Source organism: Lottia gigantea, assembly GCF_000327385.1.
Source record: "Lottia gigantea unplaced genomic scaffold LOTGIsca_90, whole genome shotgun sequence".
NCBI classification, from domain to species: domain Eukaryota; kingdom Metazoa; phylum Mollusca; class Gastropoda; family Lottiidae; genus Lottia; species Lottia gigantea.
Genome location: NW_008710951.1, coordinates 806,661 through 824,007, shown reverse-complemented (window position 1 = coordinate 824,007; position 17,347 = coordinate 806,661). Strand labels below are relative to the sequence as shown.

Here is a 17,347-nt window from a genome sequence, read left to right as displayed (position 1 = left end):
GATGGAATGGGAGAATAGATTAGTGGCATGCTTGCTGGCTTCCTCTCCAGTAAAGACAGAAAGTTTTGAAAACGTTTACAAAACGTCACTACAGACAACATTTCAAAGCGTTTCAAAAATCTGCCATTAAACGCTTATTTATTGTTCGATTTGTATTGTATTTTCCAAAAACTTGCAAATTTGTAATTCCACAAAATTTGTACCATCAATATCTTCATTTTGTACCTTTGCCCTGTATACACATTCCTAACAGTTTAGCCGCCATATTGAAAAATGCAAAAAAATCGTACAACTTTAATGCAGATTACAGCATTAATTCGATTGTTCTCAAATATGTTTTAAAGTTGGAAAAATACATTGGTCCTCTAGAGGCCTTTTTTTTTTAATTTTGACTTAGTCTTTGCCTAATTTTTTAGTCAAATTCTGAAGGCCAATAACCTTATGAACCTGACCTTCAGCATCTTTTGACAGAAATATCTGCTTTCTCTAAAGACACCTAGATTTGCTTTTGTGGTCAATTGCTTTTGGTTTTATTGAGCTCTGAACATGGGTAATTTGCACAATTTTTGTATCTTAGGGAAATAAGACCACACGACGTCTCAGAAATGGTCTTATGTTTGTTTGTTTACCCTTGGCCATCTTTCAGTTAACTATTGAAGTTTCCCTTTTATCGACATTCGAACATCTTCTATGAAGAGTGCGATATTTTTACGCACAAAAAATCGATTTAAAGCAGAAAAAAATATCCGATTGCGATGAAATTTGGTGAGAATACTCAGAATAGGGTCTAGAACATCATCCTGTCGTATTTTAGTGGATAAAAAATTGAGATCATAAAGAGGTACAAAGTGAAGTAGCGCCCCTTTTATTAAACATAGTAATTGAAAAACAAATCAAAGCACATCATCAAAAAATATATATTATTGATAATAATTACAGTTTTCGAGTTACGCTCGATCAAGATACCTAGATGTATGAAAATTGTTAAATAAACATGTATTTTCCCAATATGTGTATTAGTTATATATCCCTATTTCACCTGTATCAGAATTCAGAATTCCTGTAATTTATCATAAAAGCACGTAACCAATTTAAAGATACAGCACCAGGAACAACAATCACTGGCGAGGACGACGAGGTTGGCTTTTGGAACGTTTGAAATTTAACCAGTGAAAGTTGATCCATTGATGTATACACATTTCGTACTTATGATGCTATAGCGACTTAGAATATCATTATAGCATCATAAGTACGAAATAAGACGTAATTATTACTGCTATTAAGGCGTCTACAGAACATATTGGTATTTAGAAAAAAAAATGAAATCAATGGAGGTTTACGTCCTACATTTCTGCATCTTATGGAGCTAATGGTGACGGAAATATTGCCAGGATAGTGGCATTAGCGTTTCTATATCATTAGAGATAAGCTCTGGGTCTAATATTTGCACCCCTCCTTTCATTTAGTCTACCCATTTTATTCCAGGTCATATTGTTATAAATTATAGGTATTTTTGATTTTGATTTATTGCAATCAGCATTTACATGTACAATATAATACATATTGCTATAGCATAAGTTATATAACAATGAATTAATGAATAAATATGTAGAATGTGTAGAACTGTGTAGCTTATCATGGAGAACACATTCAACGAATACTTAATTATATAGATACATATTATATACAAATTATATACAAGTACAGTTGATAGATGACTATAACTTCTCAAGATATTGTTTTCGTTTTTGCCATGAATAGTAAATATATCTTGACAGATTTATAATAATAATTTGTTTTTCTCCAACAATATCTTGGGAGGTACTTTATTCTTATAACTCTATAAGCTAGACAGCATAGGAAAAAAATAAATTTTCTATCATATTGGTGTTACAACAGTCGCAGATTCTATCATCTCTTTTGATTTTTAGATATCGACCAACTTCAATTTTTAGTTTCATGGTTCCCGATCTAAATTTACACATAATATTTCTAAATTTCTTATTTGTAATAACATTTAAATATGCAGCACGTTCATAACCTTCGTAATAAAAAATGTATGATTTCAGTTTTATTGAGACACTAATTTTTGAATACCAGTTTTGAATATATTGATCACGTATTCTTTTCTGTATTGTTGTGAAGTTAAACGATTCTGGATTATATTGTCTTTCCTCAAGGTAACTCAAGGTGGCTACAAGATAGGCACGTACAAGAACAAAACAAAATTTCAAAAGCTCGAAGCGTCTGCTACTGAGCACATCAGAATCTAGACCACATATTCGTCTACATCACAGTTTGGGTACACTACATAATAATGTGGGCTTGCTTTGAATTTTTGTCGATTGTGGTCAAATTCCTTATTGGGATCACTAAAATTTTCATCGTTTGCATTGTCACTTTCATTTATTTCTATTTCCGGTTTAAGATTACCGTTGCCTGAAGGGTTTTCTTTGCACACACTGTCTGAGCTCACATAGAGGTCGTTTTCAATGATTTCCATTTCCGGTTTAGGATTATTGCTGTCTTTACAGACGTTGTCCCAGCTTACATAGAGGTCATTTTCAATGATTTCCATTTCCGGTTTGGGATTGCCTCTGTCCGAAGAGTAGTCTTTACTAACTATGTCAGAGCTTACATAGAGGTCATTTTCAATAATCTCCATTTCCGGTTTGGGATTGCCTCGGTCCGAAGAGAAATCTTTACTAACTATGTCCGAGCTAATATAGAGGTCATTTTCGATAATCTCCATTTCCTGTTTCAGATTACGGTTGTTTGAAGCGTGGTCTCTAAAAACACTGTCCGAGCTCACATAGAGATCATTTTCGATGATCTCCATTTCTGGACTCCGCTTATTAAACGTATTGAATGTGGTTTGCCGTAAGGAATCAACACTAACGTATACTTCGTTTGGTGTGATGATCATTTCTGGATTTGTTGAGTGGTTGTTCCCCGTATAAGTATTTCTGAATGTATTTTTTGAAATATCGGGTGACCTCGGGGACATTTCCAAATCACCGTCGACTGTTTTGAATGGAAATTTATTCTCTTTTCTTTTCTGAGCTCTTTTGTTCCTCGTTTTAATTACACTACAAAGCAAAATTATTTGATGTCATTTATTCATTTGTTTTTTACGAGATAAAAATTTCAGGTAATTGTGTGATTAACAAATTTAAATGCAAGGTATTTCTACAGTTGTTATTTTTGACGTTCAATATCTTGGTATGGCAGCAATTTTCAGAGAGCGATACTATATCGATTAAATTGTATAAGAAACGACATTATTCTTTTAAGTTTTTCAACAAAAATATAAATACAATCAACTTACCAAACTATTACAATGATACAAGCAACAAGAACTAAACAACCACTAACACCACCAACTATTTCATTAACTAAGACGATAAAGATATACTGCACTGATCAGGTATAGGCGAATAAATCCAATTACGTATATGAATTTCAATCTAAAGCTGCATCAAAACGCTAATTGAAAGTTTTATGGGCTTGTAAGACAAATCCGTTCGGCTCTATTAATAAAGTAGAAATGCGTGATACCAATTTAATTAACTGAAATATAGTCGTAAAAGGTGTTCCTTTTATTCACAATTTGTCACGAAAAATGAAATGGTAAGTCAGGGAAATAATAAATGTTTAAACTTACTGTATTTCTCTCCGTCATGATCTGTCATCGGTATCATTGTCATATTCGTTTTGTTATGTGGATTATCCCATGATAAAGTGGACGAGTTAAGGGCGTAAGTGACCGATGTGCTGCGAACTGTTACGTTTGTCGAGCTATAATTTGTTGATGGAAAAGTTGAATTCTCTGTCGAATTGTGCGTTGTTGTAGTTGCAGTTGTTGTAGTTCCATTTGTTGCAATTGCATTAGTAGCGTTTATTGTAGCTCTATTTGTTATAGTTCCATTTTTTGTAGTTGCACTTGTGATAGGCTGTGAAGTGGTTTGATGTGTGAAGCATGACAGGCTCAGGTTAGTTTCTGATAAAGAAATAATAAACCTCATCACAATACGGATAGGAATGACAAAAAAAAAAAATTTTAAACGATGTCAATAATATGTTTTCAAAATAATATTAATTAAATCACTATTTTATATAAACATTATTAGCTACATAATATCTCTGAAAGACTTATTTGGAGGTAATAGGGGAGTTTACCCTTTCCTTTACCTTATATCTCATAGAGAGACCAGTACACGGATTCGATAAGAATTTCAACACAGAAAATGACAGGTATCGTACCTGGTATGATATGAAGGGGTACATAATGACCAATCATTTTTGTTACATGTTTTTCTGAACCCAAGACTTTCCTCCATGGGCATTGGCGGATACTTATTGGTACTGGTACACTAGACCACTGGCATTGCTGTTAGTGCGTTATAAATTAAGTATGCCCCCAGGGACTGTCAGTGTTACAAAACGAATGCGAATGACTTTTTCAGACACTTTTCTTTCCCTTTTTTTGAAGTTTAATTTGTAAATAATTATCGAAAGTTGATAAGAAAGGAGTGGCGCTCCATATGAATGTGTTTTCAGTCCCTTGGTCCATATTAAGTAATGTATTAAAATATAATAATTTATATTTTTATTCCAATCTTTTATTGCAGGATGAACGAAAACATGGCCATAAAAGGGACATTTCGCCTTTTTTGTGGGTTGAAAATCTTTTTGCTCAAATTTGTGAAAACTATACACCAAAATCTAGAGAAATATGTCCTATAGCGTATCTAAAAGTAACAATAACAATATGGCGGCTCAAAGAATTCACAGTTTACAAAATAGCCAGTGCGTATAAAAATAGCTACTAATCAACCTGTGCAAGATAACCAAGAAATTAGGATGTCCATTGTTCAGTGAACACCAATTTGTTATATTTGATATTTATAGAATTTTGAATTGTCAAATTCTAGGAGTATTGTTAGTTCACCCATGGTTTCTGGCGTGGAACAACTTTCTGATACTAGTGAAGAGAGCTTGTAGACAAGGTATGAGAAAAAGACGACAGATCAGGATGGTTCGCTTTTACAGTAAGTGAATCAAACTTTATTACATGTGTGTCATGCATTTTATATTTTAAATTTTTTCTTTCAGTTATCAAAGGCTATATTCAAAGCGGAAGAATACATATAGTGCTGTTCCTGTGAGAGAATCGAAATTATATTTATACATTCCATCTATGCTGCAAACTATGTTAAAGAGTTTGGAGGAACTGACAGGGCCCTTCCCTCAATATTTCTACTTCACACCGGTGATCCACGACAGCGTTGAACCAGACGCTATAAAAGATTTGGTTGATAAGAAGAAAACAAGATTTGCTTAAAAATTACTTTTTCTTCAGATTAGTTCTAACAATATTTAATAATACAACATGGTAAAATTTGTCATTGTCATTATTAGACAAAGCATTAAACACAATTTCTGGACATCTTATTGGGAACGACCTTAAGAAGTCCGTATATCTGCCAGTAACACTGCGAAATGTTCTGTGAATTTTCATATCGACACAACTTGATACAACTCTTATTACTCCTGAGAGTAATCTGTCATATTTCCAAAGTGTCAAATTTCTATATGCAGTGAACTTCATTGTTTCATTGTAGTTGTTCAATGACTGAGCATTACGTCCGCGCATCTCTCAAACATCTATCTCCAAAAGCTAGGACTTGTTGATCCAAAACTATTATGTCCATTTCCTGGAAATAAATAATCCTCCGTTTATTATGTAAATATTTTGAAATTGATTAATTTATTTTACGCATTGATAAAATATTGTTTAAATCAAAAGATAAAGTGTCTGGCACTAGAACTCTTCAAGTAAAATATTTTAGCTTGCTGAACAGAGCAGTCACAAAAATAAGTTCTGCATAAGGTGTTTTTAATCCATAGCCATGCACTCGTGATTTTTGGTGTTATATTAACAATCTCCAGCACCGAAAAAAAATATATTTAAGTTCATTTTCCAAATAAAAATAGAATGAATTAATTGAAGTTAGTTTTAACTTACCATATCTTCTTCATAATAACAAAAGGTCATAATATGAAAATACGAAAATTCTGTCACGCGAACAAACATGGAGTTTTGAGTTAAATGACTTCCCCAAGCCTTTCTATGTCCACATACAGTATTTTAACATATGAAGACATAGATAATTCATTAGAAACACGGATTAATCAAATAGTAAGCATGATTTAAAAAATTGAAACTTTCTTACTATTAATCCAAATTATCTTACCTGGTTCGGAACTGATATTCAAATTAAATGAAAATGGTGCAGTTTTGACCTGTCTATACGGTTCATAATTTAATTTGATGGTCTCTGACGTTATATCTGTAAATGTTGAGTTAGAAAGATCACACGACAAAGGTGGCATTTTTCCGTTGAAGTAAATAGTAAGTTTATATCCACAGCCACTAGATGATGTCATGTTAAAATAAACCTGAGTACGAGTTTGTTCTGTATTTGTCAATAAACAGGTACAGTTTGTAGGTTCAGTATTTAGTCTACTCAGTTGAAAACTGGTAGCAATATATGTGTCGTTTTTACACATAGAAACTGTTCCACCTGGAAAACAAATAATATCTAAAATTTCACTAGTAATCACCATCAATAAAGTAAGAAGAAAGAGAATGAAAGGTTTTTCAAATTAAGTAAAACTAGAACTGTTTCTAGAACAGTACTGTCTGGTGTGGACACCTATGCACTTTCGCACGTTTTCATTTATATATTTAAATATACATAATTAATTGTTTTCTATTATCAAATTATTAAATATTAATAACTATTTATTTATTTGCGTATTTCATATTTTCTCTATTGTGTTTTTTCTTTGTATCAGGTGCCGCATTAGCATAAACTTCGGTTTTTTCCGAAACCTTACTTATTTTCTGTAAAAAATTTATTTAATATAGAAATAAAATATTGTTTAAATCAACAGTACTGATGCCGGGCGTGTTACGACAAAAAGGTACATAGGTCAGACATGCGCAATACACTAATTCCAAAACATCCATTTCAGAGCCTGTCTATTCAAATACATACAAGTCTGAAGAAATTTGGATAAGAAACATGGTGATGCGCATGCGCAAAACAAGAATTTAATAATTTCATTTAAGAATTTGATTAAGTACATCTAGGAGTATAGATTAATACATACATATTAAGTTTGATAAATTTGGATAAGAAAAAAAAAATTGGTAAAGCGCATGCGCATTTCATAAATTGAATATATCCTTCAAATTCAGAATTTGATTATACACAGCACCATGTATTGTTTCGTCTCTATTCGTGTTAAAAAAATCGGAAAAAAAGTGAATATTTTTTTCGAACAACGAAAACAAAGCAGGGCGTTCTAAATTCGATGGAAAGTCCTGCAATAAATAACAACAGAACGACACTGTTCGGTAATCATCAAGTAACACATAATAACTAATATGATAATTGTATACCTGTAGGAATAATCATTAAAATTAGCACCAAACACACAGACAATATCCATACCATATCCATTTTTTTCTCTGCTTAGGTCACCATGTATTTCCGAGTGAATGTCTGGTTCCTACTAACCATCTGTTAAGGATGTTTCTGAAAAGTTGACATTGCATTTATAAATACCTGCAGTAAGACTTTGTCGTTATAAGCATTAGTTCCTGTGGATAAGGAATCTTCTGTCTGTTATATTATGGCTGTACATGTGCTTGGATACATTTTTTATACGAAGATTTTAAATATAATAGACAATAATTATGTGTATAAGCTTCTGAATTTGAAATTACGTTGATATCATGTTTTTTTTATGAACAAGTAATATATAAATATACCAAATACCAATTTTAACTGGACTTTCCGAGAGTAATGCCGTGTAGACAAACCGTGACTCGGAGAGACATCATCTATTCGTGAAGCGACACCCTCCACTGTACTTGGCAGGTCGGTAATTCAACTAAAAATTGACCTAAAATACATAACGCGGAAAAAGATAATAAATTCCCACAACTTGAAATCTTTATCTTGGATCACTATCTCTATTTAGCTTCATTTTTTTAGAATGAAAAGAATTTAACTGACTGACTGGTCATGAGGCTCAATAAAAACAAAATATTCTTCCGCAATATGAGTAGTGTGGGACTTGAAATCAACAGAGAAGAATGTAATAATATTCGTTATAATTTTTAAAACGTCGCTTCATATACATGACAAGAAAATGAAATGAAATGAATGGAGTTTTACGTCCTACTCTTCTGCACCTTGTGGGCTAATGGAGATGGGCAATGCCATGCAGGGTGCCATGAGGGAAATTTTGCCAGGACAGCGGTATTAGCCTGCTCTTTATCGATTTCCAACTGTCGAGGGATCTTTAACATGCACAGCCTGTAGCACACGGGATAAACATGACAAGAGGCACATTGTCAACCTTTAGACACAATGTCAAACCTCGTCTTATACTTGACTGCAATAGTCGCTATTCCTATATCACAGAAGTTAATAAAAACAGAGATTTGATTGGATTGTACGATAGCGAATACAGTCATTATTAACAATAATGTTTACAGTTTTTATGTCGAGGGCTCTAATTGGCTGTATTTGCTTGTGTACAATCCAATCAAAACCCTGCGATTCGTGATACAATGATAAGTGGCTATTGTAGTCAAGGTATAAGACGAAGTTCGTAATAGCTGTGGGAACTTGGCCCGTAATAAGAAAATACTTTTTGTCATAAAATTTAATAAACATACATTCAATTGAGGATAAGGTAAAGGATTATCATAATTAAACACACCCTTGGCTCATTATATAAACTGACAAAATAATCATGAAACATCAAATATTCTTTTTGTTATAAATATGATGCCGTGACCAAAAGGGTTAACGCGCATACAATGATATAACCGAGTTGTCAAGTTACTTGTGTGAACTAAATTGACAAGAGGAGAGCAACTCCACCTGAACTACACATTGAAAATTGGCAACTGTTTTTCTACATATTCAAGTATGCAAAGGCAGCAAATTGCATACAATCATGTACAAGGTTTTTCCCATTCACGAACGAATGACATACGCTACGCTTAACTTAAACGGACAGTCTGAGTTTGTTAGTAGGTCGAAAGGTTAGGTGCTGAAATCAAAGAAAACTTCAGACCAATATTAGTAGATGTGTCCCTTTCCATTTCTGAAAATAATAACAAAATAAAATCCTGTGGTTACGTCAAAAAAGTTTACGTAATGTTTTTATGTTTTTAGTAGCTTGTCGAAATTTTATGTGTGGATTTTAGCTAAATAAATGCCTCCTACTTCTTCTGGAGGTTTCAACAAACAAAACAAAAATATAGAGGCTCAACACCAAAGCTAGTTTAAACACCTTATAACTTAACAACAAGTACATGTAAACTCAATGTTTTAATCAACTCTTGAAACACTAATTCAGTTTAATCAAGAAGATACATAGATGTAAAAAAGCATATTTTAGAAATATTTTCAAGTATAATTTACAACGTTTTAAATAATGAAAATCTGCACACTGTCCCTTTAATAAGAAGAATTTTCTATCGTTGTATTCGCCGCCATCTTGTAACAATATTATTATGTTATTGTGGTCTTGTGGTATAATGGTTATGAATTCTCTTGCGGAAGCTGTGTCATTTACGGTTAACTTTTTCTGGAATAGCAGCAACCACAGGCATGGGTAGAACAATTGGAATGTCCCAAATAGGGTCCCCGATACATATAAAAAGGCTAGAAACACCTCTTTAAAATCCCTTTAAGCACCTAATGTCTTAAGATTCATATGAACTCTTGAGTGTTTAAGATGCGACAAAACAATTAGCTAATTTATACCTCGATGACAAGTTGTCATAAACTTTGAGTAATGTTATATTTAGAAAAAAAGATTTCAATTTCCTTATTATATATTTAACTTCCTTCATATTAGCAACAATGTTCTTAGGTCACTCTGACTAAAGAGATTATATTCAAAAACTCTTGGATTTACTCGTAAGAAGAAAACCTTTAACTTATTTGGTCTACACCCCTGTATTACATGTCATGTGCAATAAATATGTGTTGTATTCAAATCTTCTGAAAATATTTTTTTATATGTGAGTCCATTTTTATACCGATTAAGCTTTGTTTAACAATTTTATGTGAATTTTTACTTTTAATAAAGCCGTTCAATGCTAATACTATTTGAAAGTGTCAATCAATTGTATTTGAATAGGACATTTTCAACAATAAACCTTCTAAATTTAAAGTGTGATTGAACATACAATTACGACAAAGCCGTATTAAGAATGTGCTTGACCAACTAATACAACAGTTGCATCTTTTAGGAGAGTTGATTTGAGTTTTGAATACATGTAAATAGTCTTCAGAAGTACTAGAAATGTACGAAAATCGCTTAATTCCTTCAAAAATGCCTTAAACTGGGAAATATTTCTATATAAGTGGTGTCTATATATCACATAGTCTGAAAATGACTCGTCATTTTAAACTTCAAACTTCAAAATTCTGGAAACACATGGATTTGAAGGCTAAAATTTAGACTGTGAGCTGTGAATACTATTATTGATTCCCGTTTCTGAGATTAAGGTTCGATTTGCCAACAAAAAGGTCCACCTGTCCCTTAAATTTCGACAATTTACATCATGTATGCAGAGTACGTTAATGTTATTGTATAGAAAATAAAATCTTAATAAATCATACTAAAGTTGTGTCTTCCTACCTCTTTTTCTTGATCTTTTTACCTTCTCTTCAATACACGTAATACACTAACTTCAACTCGATCAAATCTTCAACACTTCTTCAATGTAATATCCAATCAGTTATAAGCAATGCCTTATAAGTTATACCAGGACATTCGTTAAATAAGGCAAAATCGTTCCTAACTTTGTACCATACTATACCATTCTAAACAAATATTATATTGCATTGTTTGCCTTATTCATGCAGCCAACATTCAAATACGATTAAAAGTTAATAAACTTCCTTGTTGAGCTCTCACGAAAAAAAAGCAGATCTCTACCAGCGAAATTTAACCTTTTATGATTAATGATAGGACGTTCATTGTGATTTTTTATTAATGCATACAAAATGCACAACTGACACTTGAAACTACAGTATACTGGAGTGCATATAACTTTAACTAACAATCTGCAGTTGATGACTCCAAATAGATCTTGCAGACCCTCTTCATTTGATTTGAACTTAGACTTAGACTACTGAGGTTATTAGCTTAAATTTAATTCTAATGAAATGAATTTTTTATTTGGTTTTTCTTAGGTCATACCTTTCTTCACCGGATTAGGGTAGTGAAGACGGACAACGCCATGCAGTGTACAATGATTAAAAATGTTCCGGGACATCGACGTTGGTCTATTTTTTGGATTTCCAACTGATGCATTTAGAAAATGCCTGAAGGGGTGTGGGGAGGGGCATGAAGTAAAAAAAAAACGCGTAAATATGCCACTGTATACAGCCTGTACCACACGAACCCTCAATTAATGATCCAATCCGAACGACGAGACTCTAGTACCATTTCGGCCCCTCTACCTTCAATCAATGATGAGGTAATCGGTATAAATAAAAATTCGCATAGATCAACATAATACATAAAATATAAAAGGTTTCCTTTTAAATGAAATGCACTGAAGCATACATCTTCCTATTCAGTAGAACGACTTCACGATAACAGAATTAGGAAAATAGGAAGAAATGAATCAGATTTCAAAGTAAAAATCCGACCTTTCAACACAATTTACCTTTTGAAACTCATATCTTAAGAAAATCTTATCTTTTCCTTGTAGTAAAATCCTTGTAGTAAAATGACAGCATGAAATCTTTCTGCTGACTCATAATAACATATTTTTGATAGTTACGTACTATGGAAGTTTCAATTTCTGATGGCGTAGGGTTTTATTTGGAGAGCAATTTGAACAACATTCTAACTTGTGTTGGTAAAATATTATTTGGCAACGGTTTCAAGTCATATTGTGGTTGAACACAAAAGACCACAGAAAAGAACGAAACTCCTCTCGGGACAGGTTCGCCATTTCAGAAAAGAAGAGTCGTCTTTTTAACATTCGAACGCAGATAAATCCTGGATAAACATGAATTTGAAGGCTCAAATTTCAACTGTGAGCTGCGAACATATTACCGATTAACTTAGCTTTAAATTTCCCGTTTCAGAGACTAAGGTATGATTGGTCAAACGGAGGGCGAATCCGTCCCTTTCAGAATATTTTTCTTGATTGGATCTAATATAACTATAAGTACAATAGTGGCATTGAAATGCTTTCAAAATACTGAAAGTGCATTACGGTGCGTTTGAAACCCCTAATTTTCGTAATGGTTCAATATAAAAGTTGTGAGTATGGGAAAGACGATACATAGACTATATAGTACGCCTCTCGTTGAGTCATGATTGTATTAAATGGTTTTTTTTTTACACTTTATCATATTATCTAAATATATAAAAGATGTATAGCTATATCATGTTAATAATACCTTCGTCTTATTCATAATTAAATCACGGAAAGTATAAATCATAAACGCATGCTTTCATTTTACAACGCCTATATATGACAACTTTACATTATTTTGAGCTGCAATAGAAGAGTTAAAGCCTGTGTCCACATACGCGATTTACGTCGGTTTTCAAACCGCGTCTGATAATGACACAGGGTATTACGCTGCATTGTACTACGTCCTGGTGGCGTTTTTTACAAGTAGACAAGGAAATACTATTTAGGGTTTCTAGGCGCTGTCACGCCGCGTATTATGTGGCGTGTAAACGCCCATGAAAACGTGTATGTGGACACGGGCCTATATTGTAATGCAGGCAAATGACGCTTCACTTTTGCAACCACAACTGGAATTTATAAGTGTCTTCTTAGTAGTATAAATACCATGGTTCTTACGAGTTAACACATTGAAACAAACTTTAGGACGAGTTTATTTAGATATGTTAATGAGTAAGACACGTGGTATATATGACTTAAATAAAATGATAGACGGTATCGATCATGTTACCGTTTTATCCAATTATATCCAAGATCGTGCAAGTCATGAGTTTTGTTCAAAAAGGGGTGGGGCTTCAGTACTTGCAATACTTGCTCCACCTACTTTCCTCTAAGATTCTATTTGGCTTTTATGTTAAATTATCCAATTATGATACAACAACAAACTGCTGATAATAGATCACGGTTTTCCTCCAACACACATTTTAGGCAATTTATTTCCTAACAACATCAAAGCAAAAATTCATTTACAATGTCAGATATGAATTTTGAATCCACTAAGAACTCCCTTTAGCCTCATTCATCTTGATTTGCACTACAGACTTGCTCTTATGACCAGTGATGCATACCATACCCCCTTCGCAACATTTGCATCTTCGCGACTTTTTTAATAGCAAGAGCGACAACTCTTAACCAAAATAGTCCACAATAGTAGCAATATTTTCACAGTACGCTGTACATATTTTTAATAAAAAATAAAAAATAAGTAAAGTCATCCGGGGTGATCATTTTTGACCAAAGGTGTACCATCTGAATCATCGTAGATACCTGCAAAAAAGAGTCAGTATTTAAGAAATTATATCGATCGTTTTCACCTCCGTAAGTATGAAAGGATATTAAACAAATGTTTATATGTGTATATCGGGAACACTTATTTGCATTGTTGCTTTGTTCCGTCTGAAACCAGTCCTGTTATCTTGTACACAATTCAACAATAGAAACACAAACACCCGAAGACGTTCGAAGACAAATAATAGAAATAATTCATATTATATAAGCTCACTGTTGGAGCCCTTTTGGAAGGTCATGCTTTCCCACTTGTGCCCTAAACGTTTATCTTCTGGTTTCGTTTTAACTTGACAAATCTTACCTTTCTGGTTTCTCGGTCATGATACACAGATGAGATATTTGCACAGTTAGAGCCAGACTCAAAAGGTATACAATAGCGTTTTTTGAAAGTTGATCCATCAAGACTTTCATGTGCCTGCGTCGGTACAACAAGTGCAGAAATATCTTCATAGATTCATTAATGGTTCAACTTTGTATTGTCAAATTTGGTCATGATGAACATTCTCAAAAACAAGCAATCCAAATATCGATATCTCGATACCGTATATCACCTTCGGGGAACAGATAGTGCAAGAAAAGTCTGGCTAGTTTCGCTTTAAGTTCTGCTCTTTTACAATGTTATTTAAAATTTCAGTGAAAGCTAGCGGTGGAATGATATCTCAATCGACAGAGATGTCTAGATTGTCTAGGGGAATATTTAGTTACTTTCAGTAATGTCTACTGGTACTGTCGATCTCCGTGGTTCCATTAACTAGTACCCTTAGCCATGACATAAATGTTAACTTACGGTGTTTTTGTTTGTTATGCTTTATAATGATACAAATTCCCAGAAATAAACCCAAAATTACCAGTCCTAATCCTAAAACTACACCTAATCCTAATCCAGAGCTAAAAGATAATCCATTGATGTTCGGATCTGAAACAATACGACAAAACAGCTATGATAACCAGAAAGATTTTTGTCTTTGCCCTACAGAAATACTGTTTGAAAACAATCCAGCAAAAACTATGGACTAGTCAGAAATCTTCCCTTTAAAGACCTGGAGCAAATTATCTCGACTACCCGAATCAATTAATGAGGACAAAATGTTTGTTATGATTTTTGATATGAAAAACAATTCATCCGTTTCTGAAAATCCATATTTTACTATTTTAAGTGGTTACATATATCGACATACTTTGCTAAGTTCAGAAGTTTTAAAATATTTATAAATTTTATAAAGGGTGTACCAAAATGATGTACAGAACTGTAAAAATGGAGACTCAATATACAACTATACCTGAAGTGGATGCTTTTAACGACAAAGATGAGTTCCCAATGTGATGTACATTACTTGCATAAACTCGGAAATAGTACGATGTTGAAGTGTCAAGGTCATGTAAACAGGAAGTGACTGGACCACCATTCAGAGGTTCGTCAACATCATCTCCAACCGGTTTCCAGTTCAGAGGCGTAGAAGGATCTGGTGGTTTTTTCACTATTTCGACGTGAAATAATTGACTTGCACCACCATCGTCCCCTGCCCTCCAAACTAAACATATTGTATCAGATGTAGAAAAGACGTGCTTTAAATCTCGTGGTGGTAGTGGTTCATCTGAAGATGGAAAAATTAACGAGTATGTGAAATTACAAGGTGTACATAAAAACTGAAACTTTATTATCAAAAGGCAACAAACGGCATTTTGAATATGAATAAATAAGTAAATAGTCTTTTAAGCTCATCTAACATCGAGCTAAATAATTGCATAAGTTATCCATTTATTAAAGGGAGAGTTCGCCATTTTGGTTGATTTGAGTCTTGAATATATGTAAATAGTCTGCAGAAGTAGGGGAAATGAACGACAATTGCATAATTCCTTCAAAAATACTAGGAATTTCTTTTCCTATTTCAATAGATGTCTTTTCTATACATGCAATGTCTCAAGAAAAGACCATTCATCTTTTTAACTTTCAAGTGCGGATAATTTTGGACACACATGGACTTGAAGACTCAAATTTCGACGTTCGGCACTATTACTCATGGTCCCCTTTATGAGACTAATCTATGATTGGTCAACACAGGGAGTATTAAACAATGGATTCTCTCCCTTTGCTTTGATTGTATGCTCTAATTAGTGAAATTCATCCGATACCGAATCGCCTTTAGATAAGATAATATTATATATCTGTATATTCAGTATACATGCTTACCAAGTACCTGTATATAAATACTTGTGCTACTGGTATTGACTATATTACTGGCTTGACAGAGATAACTACCAGTATCTTTATCTTGAACATTCTTCAATTCGAGCTTGGATGAATTGGCTATTGAAATTCCGTCTTTCAACCATCTGAATGAACAAACCGGCAAACAGGAAGCAGTACATGTTAACTTTACTTCACTTCCTTCTTTCACAAATATGTTGTGTTTTGACGGATTTATGGTAACTGTTGATCTGGGACCATCTGAAATAGCAGAAGAGTGGTATTACGAGGCCAAAGATTTTCTAGTTTTTGGCAGTAAAAGTAACGTCTACTCACTATTATAAACCTAATTTAAGAAAGCTCATCAGCTGATATTTCAAAAAAAAGAATGGTAAACCAGAAGTTTGCTGAAGCCGAATCACTTGATTTGAAACTCGATGGATACCGTGTTTGATGAATCATTTCTCAGGTCCATGCAATATCCCGAAAAGATGTTCAATTCAACAAAAATCATTGCAAATGGGTCAAAATTGACTTAAAGTCAAAACTAAACTAAAGTTTAAGCTTACTCGTGCTTACAATAAACAAAATGCTTCACTGGGGAACTTGGAAAGTCAAAGAGTTCAAATTTACAATTCCAACTTCCGGTATCCGCCATAATGGATTCACTTATGTTTAAATACAACTTGTACATATTGTTGTCCTGACAACCGCATTGTACTCTGGAACTGACGATGTACGTAGTACAGTTGTTGGGAAATTTGGAAATCTGGACTGTACATATGGAAGTGCCATTTAACTCAAAGGCTATCCCTTCTGCAGCGCCGGGATACGCTTTCCCATTACACCACCATTTAAAAGGGTGACCGAGAATAGCATAGGGCGAGTCTCCTGTTAGTATCAGTGTTTGACCTGGAAAGATAAATGCAACATGAATACTATTTTATCTCTTACATCTACACAATATAAACAATCTATGTCCAACGTTGAACAACCTCAATAGTTAAATGTAAGCAGTTTTACTCGTCTTGTCAGTACCACAACGCTTAGTCACTGTCCGTAGTGATGTTTATCGCTTATAATTCCATGTCTTACGTCGATTGCTTTATAAAATCATAATAAAGGCGTGAGTGTCTTTGTTATTTAGGGGAACTAGCATTTGGCACAAAAGTCTAGGCCACCAAGATACTCGTGGCGCCAAAGACATTTTTTTTTTTTTCGCAGAATGTGACTAAACAAGTTATCTGATCGTTCGATAATGTTACTAAAATCAACAGTTTTTGAATTTGGTCATAATTCGGAATATTCGTTTAATTTTCAATGTTCATTGTTTCATTGGTATCTTTGACACAGTGTACAATGTATTTTCAAAGTGTTTACCATAATATTAAAATTTATGGATTGTCGTAATCTAAAGAATGATGATGAAAATTTCTTTTACTTGTGAGTGGACACAAGGTCTATGTTACAAAACACATCAAATCTAAACTTACCTGAAATATCATTGATATGAAAAACCAACAAAATACACATAATACACTTCATTTCAATGGATG

General features: G+C 33.4%; 3 protein-coding genes across 3 annotated transcripts; all 3 read right to left on the bottom strand.

The window, feature by feature from the left end:
* Positions 1–2,269: 2,269 nt before the first annotated feature.
* LOTGIDRAFT_169902 (hypothetical protein) lies at positions 2,270–3,707 on the bottom strand (the record flags this gene model as incomplete). The annotated part of the gene is made up of 3 exons (XM_009068522.1): positions 2,270–3,089; positions 3,329–3,395; positions 3,665–3,707. 3 exons carry the CDS (start codon positions 3,705–3,707, stop codon positions 2,270–2,272), a joined length of 930 nt encoding a protein of 309 aa, XP_009066770.1.
* Positions 3,708–5,642: 1,935 nt separating this feature from the next.
* Positions 5,643–7,532, bottom strand: LOTGIDRAFT_169901 (hypothetical protein; the record flags this gene model as incomplete). The annotated part of the gene is made up of 4 exons (XM_009068521.1): positions 5,643–5,717; positions 6,029–6,078; positions 6,258–6,587; positions 7,472–7,532. 4 exons carry the CDS (start codon positions 7,530–7,532, stop codon positions 5,643–5,645), a joined length of 516 nt encoding a protein of 171 aa, XP_009066769.1.
* Positions 7,533–13,526: 5,994 nt separating this feature from the next.
* LOTGIDRAFT_169900 (hypothetical protein) lies at positions 13,527–17,336 on the bottom strand (the record flags this gene model as incomplete). Its single annotated transcript, XM_009068520.1, has 6 exons — positions 13,527–13,582; positions 14,391–14,519; positions 14,884–15,198; positions 15,795–16,052; positions 16,572–16,703; positions 17,285–17,336. The coding sequence occupies 6 exons, from the start codon at positions 17,334–17,336 to the stop codon at positions 13,527–13,529; spliced, it is 942 nt and encodes a 313-aa protein (XP_009066768.1).
* Positions 17,337–17,347: the final 11 nt, after the last annotated feature.